At 35.7% G+C, this 11,925-nt stretch overlaps 1 protein-coding gene across 1 annotated transcript; it reads right to left on the bottom strand.

Moving 5' to 3' along the window:
- Window positions 1–7,646: 7,646 nt before the first annotated feature.
- On the bottom strand, window positions 7,647–11,612 carry LOC133777692 (MOB kinase activator-like 1A). Its single transcript, XM_062217385.1, has 7 exons — window positions 11,463–11,612; window positions 10,114–10,162; window positions 9,748–9,856; window positions 9,538–9,631; window positions 8,910–9,043; window positions 8,562–8,725; window positions 7,647–8,186 (listed from the first exon to the last, which is right to left on the bottom strand). Exons 1-7 carry the CDS (start codon window positions 11,483–11,485, stop codon window positions 8,115–8,117), a joined length of 645 nt encoding a protein of 214 aa, XP_062073369.1. The 5' UTR covers window positions 11,486–11,612; the 3' UTR covers window positions 7,647–8,114.
- Window positions 11,613–11,925: the final 313 nt, after the last annotated feature.

The raw sequence follows: 11,925 nt of genomic DNA, 5'->3' as shown, positions 1-11,925 counted from the left end.
AGGAGATTGGGTTTGGTTGCACTTAAGGAAGGACCGTTTTCCGGAGAAACGACATTCAAAACTCCTACCACAGGGTGACGAGCCATTTCAAGTAGTGGCACGCATCAATAATAATGCCTACAAGCTTGACCTACCAGGTGAGTATGGTGTTAGTGCAAGTTTTTATGTTGTTGATTTGTCTCCTTTTGATGTAGGTGATGATTTGAGGACAAATCCTTCTCAAGAGGGGGAGAATGATGCAAACCAAGGAGTTGGACATGATGATCATACATGTGGGAATGGAGCTCGATTTGCACTAGACCCTTTGTCACTTCCTAGTGGCCCAATTACAAGACTTAGAACCAAGCGTTTCAAGGAAGCACTAAATGGGCTAATCCAAGAGAATTGGGTTGATTCTAAAAAGAGCAAGATGGGCTCAAATAATAATCAAGGCTTAGTCCATGTCATCAAAGCAAGTGAAGAGGCTAATTAACATCCAAAAATGTTATCAACATGGTTTGACCATTAAAGGGCATGAATTTGATGCTAATTAACATCCAAAAACATTATCAGCATGGTTTGACCATTAAAGGGCATGAATTTGATGAGTTTCAAGGATATTAAATAAGGGAATGCTGATGGCCTTGGCTGGTTATGTTAATACATTGAATTTAGTCATTTAGTTATTTTTTGGCTGCCTTTAGAAGTCCAAAATACCTAAAAATGTGGGGAGTGTTTATTTTTATGTTTGTGTTGCTTTTAAGGCTGAATTATGACTTTTCCTATTCTTGGAGGGTTGTTCCAAGTATATATAGGGGTTTTATGAACTTTGTAAAGATCATGTTTTGAGAAATATTATTATTATTGTGAGGTGTATTCCTCTTCGTTCTTGAAAGAACCCTTGAACTTATCAAGTTAATCTTGTGGCGTTCAAACAACCAAACTTATCACCTTGATCCTTGAGATATTCTTAGGTTTCCTGGTGTGGCATTTTCTATCCTTTGTAGTCTTGGTTTTCATCTAATTAGGTGATGAGTCAAAGCTCAACAAATCTTGTCTACACGATCTCGGGGTTCCAAACCATCATTGTTATCGGGTTTCATCACAATTGTTGGTGAGGTTCATATCAGAGGAGCTGGAGGAGTCGGGTCAACAGGAGCTAGAGAAGGAGTCGTGTCCTTGGAAGGTGGTGATACTGGAGGATCCTCGGTCCGAGCCCTTTTCTTAGAAGGGTCGCTACTGCTTTCCCCGGGGTGTCACTTGCTCGCTTTCTTCCTGCTCGCAGGAGCCGTGGCTTTGGGTTAGTTGTACAATTCGAATGCTTCTCTAGAAGCCATGACTGCATGATGGAAACAAACGACCAGAAAATATAAATTAAGTTACTTGAAAAAGCAAAGGAATGAGAACAAGAAAGATTCTAAGAAGTATACTCGATCTATTATTACTAGTCGATACATTATTTATGGTACTACTACTACAGTCACTCTCTGCCTCGAAGAAGTCTGAATTTAAACTATTGATCGCATATTTAAAGTTGCCATCCCCGTCGAATAAATGACAGGGAATGGGCAAGTTGTCTAAAAGTGAGAAGTCAGTACCGTTCTCATCAAAAGACTCGAGTATGGGCTCAGGGTATTCTGGAAGTTTCTGCTTGCCCTTCTCGTGTTGGGTCGGAGCAGCAGTAGCTCATGGGATGCTGAAGGGTTCCCTGATGGTCACTTCTGTTACCCGCCTTCTCGGGGGCTGTGACACATCTTGTTGCTGCTCGGGGATCTCTCCTCCAGTGGCACTCCCTGTTGTAGACTCCCTCACACCCTGGTGAGGTGCAAGAAGGCCAACCAACCTTAAGTTGCTCTCAGTAACCAGCTATTTGACGCTCTTCTCGATGTTCGTCATGCTGGCCAAGGCTGCTGCCCTTATCTCCATCTTTGGAGTAGGGTCTCCTCGGTACCATGGACCTAAAAACACAAAAGTTCTAAAGACGGTATAGAAAAGGTAGAAGAAATTAAGCGATTAGTGATTATAAGATTTACCTCCTCGGGTGAAGGCCAGGTTATCAGCGACTAGGTCCATTGTAAGAAAGTACTCCTAGAAATACTTCCCTACATTAGATTTGTAGGTGATGTTGCTCAGGAAGGTACGAGTGAACTCTTTGTGGTAGAAGTGGAAGAACCCCGTGTTGTTGTGGTTGGGGTTGGATTTGAGATCGAACAGGTAGTTGATCTCGTGTGGTGTACGCATAGCCCATTTCTTATGACTATAAAGGATATAGAGTGCAGATAGTACTCTATATCCATTGGGGGTAATTTGAAAGGGGGCGACCTCAAAATAATTGGCCACCCCTTGAAAAAATTTGTGCAGAGGCAAGATAGTCCCTACCTCGATATGGTACCTCGACCAGGCGCTCCCAGGCACGTTTGCCCTCTGGTCGGGTGAAGGTTTGATTAGGGTTATCCCAGGAAGACCATACTTCTTGAGATAGTTGCTTACCATCCTTGCTGATATGATGCTAGGAGGCGCTACGTACCATTCGACCTCTGGCCTAAGGTCGTCGCGAGGTCGGGCTTTAGTTTGGATTTCTGAGGGTGCAATATTTACAGGTAGGGGATTTGTAGAAGGGTCCTAAGTACGAGGGGCAGGCTGGTTAGAAGAACGGTTGGCTATCTTCTTCTTTCTACGGGTAGTATATTTCATGCGACCCATGTTTGGTGGACTTATTGAAGGTCCAGTCGTTGGGTTGTGTTGAGAAAATGGGACTTCTGAAAACGTCAACGACGGTTGTTCTTGATCCTCGAACAACAGTGTGAGCAGATCTTCGTCGATCGGCCTCTCACCTCCCCAAGGATCGTGCATGAAAATCTGGGAACAGAAAAGGAGAGATGAGAATCTACGACCAATAGATAGAAGAAGTGGAAACGTTGGGAGAATGTTGCTCGGTATAAAAGTTAAGCTTTTATACGACTAGCAACATTCTAACGTAAACACTAAAAGCATGCGAACAGTTTGGAAAAACAAATTGAAAAGCGGAAGTGAAAAGTTTTTTCAGGGAAACTTTTTCGACTCCAAAAACAGGCGGGAAAAACCCAAATTTTTCCAAAAGCATAAAAATCGAATTTTTACTTCGATTTTGAGCCCTAAGTCAGTATTCCTACTTCTCACACCAATTTCTAAGCCTCACTTAGTGTTTTTGCTAATTAAAACTCCTATCCTATCATGTTACTACCTACGAGCCCGATTACCCCAAAATCGTTTTTCCTCAAGAACATTCAAAAACTCAAAGCCCAAATATCAGAAAACTAGAGAGATAAACGTTGCACGGTATAACAGAGACGAATCAGTCAAGGAACTTACTTGGATGGAAGATTGCAGCGAAGTCACGAGCGTTGATGCTTGCGGCTAGACGGACATGCCTCAAATCACCAAATTTTTTTGAGTTTTTCTTGCTTTTTTCTTATGAGTTCTTGAGAAAAAGAAGAGTGATAAAAGGTAAAAAGTGAGAAGTGTGGGTTATTTATACTGATCGTGGCACAGTTAAAAAGGTAATGATGGTGAGTTTTCGAAATGTGGGGAATCGTGTTAGCCGTCAAAACACTTTTGGGAAATTGAAACAACCATAATTAGCTACTTTTTCGAAAAGGCGTTGACAGATGTGACGAGTCATACAGAAGGTCGGTCAAGTAAGTTTATTATATGCTGGTCGCAGTAAAATAAACTTGGGGGGGGGGGGAAATGTTTACCCAAAAAAGGACCACCTGATGGCGTAGCAGAATTAGCCTACACGTGGGATACACATAACTGTTTAAGTGAGTATGATCTGGTCAACCATCGACCAGAAAAGAATTGGTTCATCAGGCATCATATTTATGGGCGACCATTCTGGTCGTATCTTTTCATTTATTTCCTTCAGATATGTGATCTTATAATTACGTATTAATTGCGATTTCCATTATTATTTAGATATGCATGTATTAAATGCAATTAAAGCACATCATTCCATGTAGAACTCCTTGAGCCTATAAATAAGAATCAAATGGCTCAAGAGAGGGGACTTTTGGAACGAGGGAATCCTAAGAGAGAAATATAGTGTTTTTATCCACCATAATTGTATTCATCTGAAAGCTTGTGAAACTCGTGAACCTTAGTTCATTGATCACAGTTCTTTGAATTCTACATTAATAAGAACACTAAGTGGACATAGGTTGTTACCATTTACTGGGGCCGAACCACTATAAATATTTTGTGTCGTTTATCTTTTTGTATTGATTTCATCTCATTTCTGTTGTTTTACTTGACTCTGTGTCGTTGACCAATTCGATGGTCAACAACTATTTATTAATTTTTTTATTTCATTTTCCAATGGAAATGGAAATCCCCATAAATGAAACCCAAAAAAACATAATTATGGTCGAAACCTAAAAAGACCACTTACAATTGGATTTTACACCAAAAAGGCCCAAAAACATAAAAAAAGGGGGAATGACCTAAATTCTAGCATGTTCATCATCTCAAACTAAAAACCAAACACAAAATAGGACCTGTAAACATAAGTGAAGAAAACTTACTCGATCAGTACCGAAGATATGTTTGTAGGGGAGTGCAAACATGGATGTATCTAGTATTGTTAACCCATAAGTATCGGTATCCTCTCTAGTTATCCAGGTTAGCTGCAAGATGAGCAGAATTTGGGAATGAATATTCTAGGAACGAAAGGGTTTTTCTCTCTGAGAAGATGAAGGAGTTTCTGCAAGTGTGAGGGAAAGTGTGGGAAATGAAAGGGAATGAAATATTTAAAGTTGGAACTCCAAACGTGGGTGAAAAGGTACTTAATCCCCAGCTATTGATTACCTACGAGTAGGTACTTGAGCGTGATCCAACGGTCACAAAAATCGAGGTACTAGCCGTACTCGAAAGATGAAAGGACGTCTTGAGTACCGAAAAGACCCCTATCATCGATTGATGGTCCTATTAATGGGGAATTGCCACGTGGCACCCCATTTTCGAAAACTTCAGTGCTCGAGGACACCTAGAAGTCACTACCCGATGATGAATTTATGAGAATATGACAATTATTTGATCTAAGTCTCCATTGTTCTCGAGGACGAGTGAAGACTTGGGAGCAAATGTTGTTCGTGTTTTCATCATTTGATCGTGGCATAAATTAAGAGGTTGTTTACTATGCCATAGAAGCTTAAAACAAGTTTATTGTCATCACTACTACCACCAGAGGAGTGTATCCTCTAAGATCATTACTTACCGAGAACCTAGTCGGGAAGTAATTCTCCAAAGAACTTTCAAGACGTGTCCAAATCATCCAAGTGCTCGAGAACCTCCTCCAGACCATAGACAACTGTCTAATACCAAGTGGCCACATAGATCATGTTGTCGATTCCGTACAAGCAGAAAAAAAGGATGTCTCACGACGCTGCCTGACATGGGGAAAAGTGCAACTACCCCATAACACTGTCAGTGACACTTTTCCAATAAGGCAATGGCTTGAGCCTCCTCATATTGGGTCCACTTAAAATACGCTGGGGTCCACAAATTTTAAGTTTCCAAAAATATATAATTAGAAGTGAATTGGCTACCAATCAAACCCTTGGAGTAATTAGTGTACTGTATATATGTATTATATATATGGATAGGTCTTGTATAATTGGTAGTAGTCGATAATTGTTTTTGTTTATTATTTCAACAAAAAAATAATAAGCAAAAACTAATACAAGTGTACCTATCAAGGCTGCAATACGAAGAAACAAATTTAAAAGTTTTGCAGAGATGGTGTTGTGGTAACAACTTATGGTTCCAATAATCATTATAAGGCCATAAAACGGCAAGCAGAGATTAAGAATCCAGATTTGTAAACTTTAATTACCAAATCCATATATTTTTAAGATTTAGGTAAAATTTTATCTAAGAATCCATAAATATAAAAAATTCCCTTAATTGTAATTTCTAATTAAATTATTTCAATATTCAAATTTGATATTAAAGAATAATTTAAAGACTTGTAAGTAAATTTAAAAAGAAAAAATATACTTCTTTCATAAATTAGTTTAGCTTTATTATAAAAAAATACCATAAATTAATTGAAGACAAAATTCAATTTATTTATGTATTAATCTGATTAATTTTTTTTACAGCATTAATAATTAAAATTTAAACATCACACAATGAAATCTATAGTCCAATAATAAGTCTTTAGAGTTCTCACAAACTAATTTATAAATATAAATTATATATATATTAAAAACTAAAAAAATAAATAAAAAAAATGCTTAATTGGGGTAGTTAGAAAAAATGATTGAGTTTTTTTGAGTTGCATTTTGTCGAAAAAATCAGGTTGGATTGGGCTGATTAAATGGGTTGGATGAGTTACAAATTTTTTTGTACACCCCTACCTAATTCTTTGTTCTCCACTATTAATACATTAATCTCTTCAGTAAATTTATTCCAAACACTACAGAAAATAATTAATCAGATATACTATAATCACTTCACTCTTTTATACAAATTCAATAAATTAGGGGATTATGGAGAGAATATTGTCTTTGCAAAAATAACACCTTATCAAGCTATATCAAAAAACTGTTGGTTAAGTTTCCGACATAATTATTTTGAGACTGAAATAAATCTAACTGGAAAATATGGATTATGATAGGATTATTATGTTTGGGTAGGTATAGGTATGAGGGGCTGGTAGAAATGAACCAAGATGGTTCCTACACATATCTTCGAAAATATTATTGTAATTAGAAGAATCATATTGTTTTCCTCTTAAGAGAGTTGCATGGAATTTTTAGTCAACATATGAAGATGACAAAAGACCTTTAAATGCCAGGCGAAATGAAATTTCAGTAAAAGATGAGCATATAAGGCTCCTTTAGTTTTTTTAGTTGATAACTGATTTTGTATATAATGTGGTTTAGACATAATACTTAAAATATAGGGTAAATAAAATTTATCATCATAAAAGTGTAAAAGGTTTTTCTTTAGTTTTTCTATTAAAAAGCTGTTATTAATAAAATAAATTAAAAAGAACCAATCCTATTGAAAAAAAAAAAAAAAAAACTTGGATGGGGATAAAATTAGAATTAATTTTAATTATTGATCAGGTAGTAGAGCACCAGTTTCAATCTATCAACCTGACTAATTGTAAAGTATTATAATGCACCTAAAGATGCTTAACACTATCCGTATGATTGATGGTGCCTATCACCACAGATTAAATTATAATAAGTAGGAACCCATTTTTATATTTAACCACTCATATAGTATCATCAGTTTTAGTATCGGACACCTTAAGGGGTCTTATAGCATTAATGAAAAAGTTGTGCAAAAAAATTACTAATTTATCTATATCAGAATTTTTCCTTATCGAAAAATCATTAAAGTTTCTAATTTGGGCTCACCCGCCAAAATTTGGTCAAATTTTAAAGGAACTGCTCTCTCACTGGGTTACTTTTGGATTCTTAAGAAACAAGCTATAATTTGTTAGGTCGAGTAGGGGGCGTGGTTTAATACCCAACTTGACTAATGATCACCCTAAACAATGAATCATTTTGACATTTAGGCAAAAAAAAAATGCCAATTTTGGGGAACCGGAGGGGTGGGATTAACCCAATAATAATAATAATAATAATAATAATGATAATTAACAATGTAGTAGCTAAAAGAAAGAAAGCAAGATTTCACAATTAAACTTCGGTTAGTACTTCATAAATTCAGATAATTGGCCTAACCTTGGCAAGTTGGCATAACAAAAGTTGGTGAAGATCAGATCAACACTCCTTAATCTACATCAAACAAATTCAAGTAGACTCCAAGAGTAAAACCCGACCAACATTATCTTTGTACCAGTTTTGGTGGCTGTAAAGCCGGAAGTCTCCGTCCATTTCTACATGTAACACCTCAAGCAACAAAGACATTTAGCTCAAATCTAATTTTTTTATTTTCCTTTTTATTTTGGTGGTAAAGAAGACAATAAATAGATCCAAGGCACACAGAGCATATGCACATCAACTTATAATGTTAAGCTATATAGAACACTGCCAAGTCACATACTGATTATCAGCATTTATTTAACATTAATCAGGTGTCCCCGAGATAAGTTCATTCCAGGGATACACGGAACCTGTTTAGTAAGGAACAATTGATTCGATAAGTTCTTGGAGCGGTGCAAGCTCCTTCTTCTCTATCAGTCCAAATTCCTGCAGACAAAATTAAATAGAAATAGCTAGCATCAAGCAAAGAGAAGAAACCCATTACATTGGTTACCAAACACATTTCAAAAACTTATTATTTTTCATTAGATATATCCATTCCTTTTTCTCTCAGCTCCTATGTCCACTGTCTCCTTTCATTAAACCCCTCTACTCTTTTGCATACTTTTAAGCATAATACTAGACACCCCCTTTATACCTATTAAAAGGCTAAACCAATTAGTTTGTCCAAATGAAATGAATTCACCACTAGGTGAGGCATTCTTTTAAAATTTCCATGACCGAGTTGTATGATTCAGCAGAAAAGCTAACATGGATGGGAAGAGCGAGAGAGAGAGAGAGAGAGTGCAAGCGAGCACTTACACAGGTAAAAAGTATGAAATGCTTAAAGCAAGTGTTTAGATGAGCCTCCTCCTTCAGACTCACAATCTTCTGAAAGTGAGAGTGATAAATGTGGGCATATACACGGAAGAGTCTTTTGAATATTGTCTTGACAACTTCCCTAAAGTTAGTGGGAAATGGCGCACCTACAAAAACATATCAAACAAGAAAAGATCTAATTGGTATCAATATGATATTTAAACCGATCACAGTAGCCTCATTTCGTATTAGAATAAAAAAATCAAAATTCAAGGGAAAGAAATGGTAGAAAAACAAATAAGACTCAACAATCTTTTTCTTTGTTAGAAATACAAGAACAGAAATGTATACCAAGTTTTTGAGGAAATATTGATTCATCGTCAAGTTGAGATTCAATCCAGTCCATTAAGTATTCAACATATTTTGGAGCTGAAACCTCAATAGGTTTCTTGATTTGTACGCCATCTGCCCATCTATACTCATACCTGTGAAATTTGATGTGCAAAGAGGAATTCAACAACACAATAAAAACTAAGAAAACCATAAAAATACACTTCGCTAGAATAATACTAATTCAAACCAACAAGGCAACAACATAACTAATGAGATACACTCATCACACCATCCACGGCTGTATACCAGTTCACTGAATATTCATTGTGGTCATACAGGTTCAAACAATGTTACTTAAATTCCAGCATAATAGTTGCAAGTTTTATATTAGACTGAAAAATTCCAAAAATTCTGGTAGTTTAGGACTACATTTTGTCTTTAATGTTCACATTTAAGCCATACAATATAACTATCAATTAGAGCAAACAAATAATTATGGAGAAGAAAAAAAAATTACTATAATAATTATCATAATATAATGTAATAGACATCAAGTTAAATATGAAAGACAATTTCGACTGAGAGAGTCTCAAGGAAAAAAAACACACATAAAAAGGGGTAAATAAAAAGGTTTAAATATCTGTACTTTGGGCCGGCAGTCATCGTAGGGCAATTCTCCGCAGTACAGAACTCTGTGAGGGTGCCATAAAGCAAATTCACCTGATTGAAGAAATCTACAGCTGGAATTCAAAAAATTGTAATTCAGACATATAATTGACAGCAAAAAGTGCAGATGTAACAGAAGAGAAAGCTTCTAAACATATGGTAATGTCTGAATAAGGGGGGAGATAGATACTGTTGACAGCAAGCCACTCATTTAGGTCTTCCCCAGTGGGGAGTTTTACTGCTTCCCTAAGATTTCCACTACCCAAAGTGGCATCAATGTGCTTTCTGAGCTGAGCTCCCTGCATCAAAATGAGAATAGAATAATAATATAGGAAAGGACTAGAGTAGGATATACTCCTAAGTAGAAGTAGACACTCCAAACTATTCAATCAGAATGGAAATAACTAAAACTAAAACTGTGAGTCTTAACTCTTAATCAGTCATGCAGTAGCAGATTTTGAATTGTAAATGAAACTGGAAGCCTAAACATAAACATCTGCATCAGATTCCATCATCCAGGAGATAATTGAAAACTGTAAGTTGTAAAGGAACTAACCTTACTACCAGAGGGAGCACTCTTTTTAGGGCGAAATGTTCTTTGGTTTCTGCTCAAACAATTGAAATTTAAGAATAAAAAACTGCAGCAATTGGAATACTGATGAAAAACAATAATGTAAAATCATCTGCAGTAAAAATAGGTGAAGGGCAGATGATACGAGAGTAGATAAGAGCAATAATAATAGCAAAAGTAACCACCAAGTAGGCAAGTTTATGAGGAAAGGGACAGCGATGTCAAAGTACAAATACTCCAAAAAAGTATTTGATTTTTTCTCTCTTGAATCCTAAATATAATTCAAGCCCCAGCACAACTTTCCACAATTTCTACATCTTCATTTAAACTGTCAATCTAAGTTGAATCTGATATCTCATTGCCACACTCTATGCCTTCAACTTTTCTAATATACTTACACACAATGTAACATTATCAACCAGGTCGGTGATTAAAAATACAAAACTTCATAATCACAGTTCTCCAGCAATAGGCCTCCAAAACTTGTGCCAACCAATTTGATACTAATAACCCTAAAACTCAGCTTACTACTACAATTCCTTACAATAAAAATAGACATATATCCTTCCTAATTATATCAAAATCCAAACTATAACTTCAGCCCATAACCATGTACCCCTTAGCTGACTGGATACAGTGACCTTCGAAATCCCATTCCCACATTAAGGTGTAAGATCACCCTGAAGCATCAATCTATTGCAACCTAAAATTCTAACTTAGTCATAGAACACACATCATAAATGCATATCAACAATTACTTCAAATTATTGTTTAGTAAGACAATTGAAAAAAAAAAGGAAAAAAAAGCCTTCACTAGACACACTAACATACAATTACACACAAAAAAACTTGTTCAGTAACATTATAACTACATATGTGCATATCGAATTGCCCTTTTGACTTCTATAGTTATTTGCAATAAATTAAAGCCATATCAAATTGTTAATCAACATACTGAATCAAATTATCAAAACTATGCCCTCTTCCATTGGACCGCCAAACACCTACTTGCTAAAATTATTATTATAAACTAAAATACCCATCATACAGACAGATAATCCACTAAAAAAAATAAAATTAGTACTCAATAGTGATTATATCCAAATCCATAACCCGAAATTGCAAAATATACATATAATTAAGATCAACATAACTAAAAAGGTTACGAAGAACATTAAATCTACGAATCGCAGAGAATTTTTTTTTTATGATTCTGACATTGAATGATCTAATTACGATTGATCGCATGCAATAATACAAGAACAGCGAATAAAATGTACAAAAATGAAAAAAGAAAAAAAGAAGAATAAGGAAAGATCGCAATTGGTACTCGCCTGCCCAAACCGAAGAGACTCATGGCTTGAAGGGTGAGGAAGAGAGAGATGGATTGATGATGATGAGTGATTACTCTCTCTCTGGTTATTCTGGGTCAAAAAGAAAGATGCCTTTTTTTCTCTTTATTATTAATTAATTAATTTTAACCTACATCGTACCTCTAAAAATATACAAGTGTTATACTTGAATGCCCTTAAACCCAAACTAATTGCATTAGAGCCCCTGTTGGGAAATATTGGTTTTTTTTTTCCTTTCGAAAATAACTAATTTTAAAGTTTTTTAACAGATTTTTTTTTAATAACCTTTAGGCCATATCAACCCATCTCTTCCTTTTACTCTCTTTTACACTATTTTTATACTATTCACACTATCTTTAATTTCATCACCAACCCAATACTTTAAATATCACACTAAAATAATGTGTTCTCTTAATGTATTTTTAATTTTTGTATTATGAAGTTT

Source organism: Humulus lupulus, chromosome 5 (assembly GCF_963169125.1).
Source record: "Humulus lupulus chromosome 5, drHumLupu1.1, whole genome shotgun sequence".
Taxonomy (NCBI): Eukaryota; Viridiplantae; Streptophyta; class Magnoliopsida; order Rosales; family Cannabaceae; genus Humulus; species Humulus lupulus.
The sequence above is the reverse complement of the archived record's forward strand: the minus strand, read 5'-3'. Positions and strand labels throughout refer to the sequence as shown.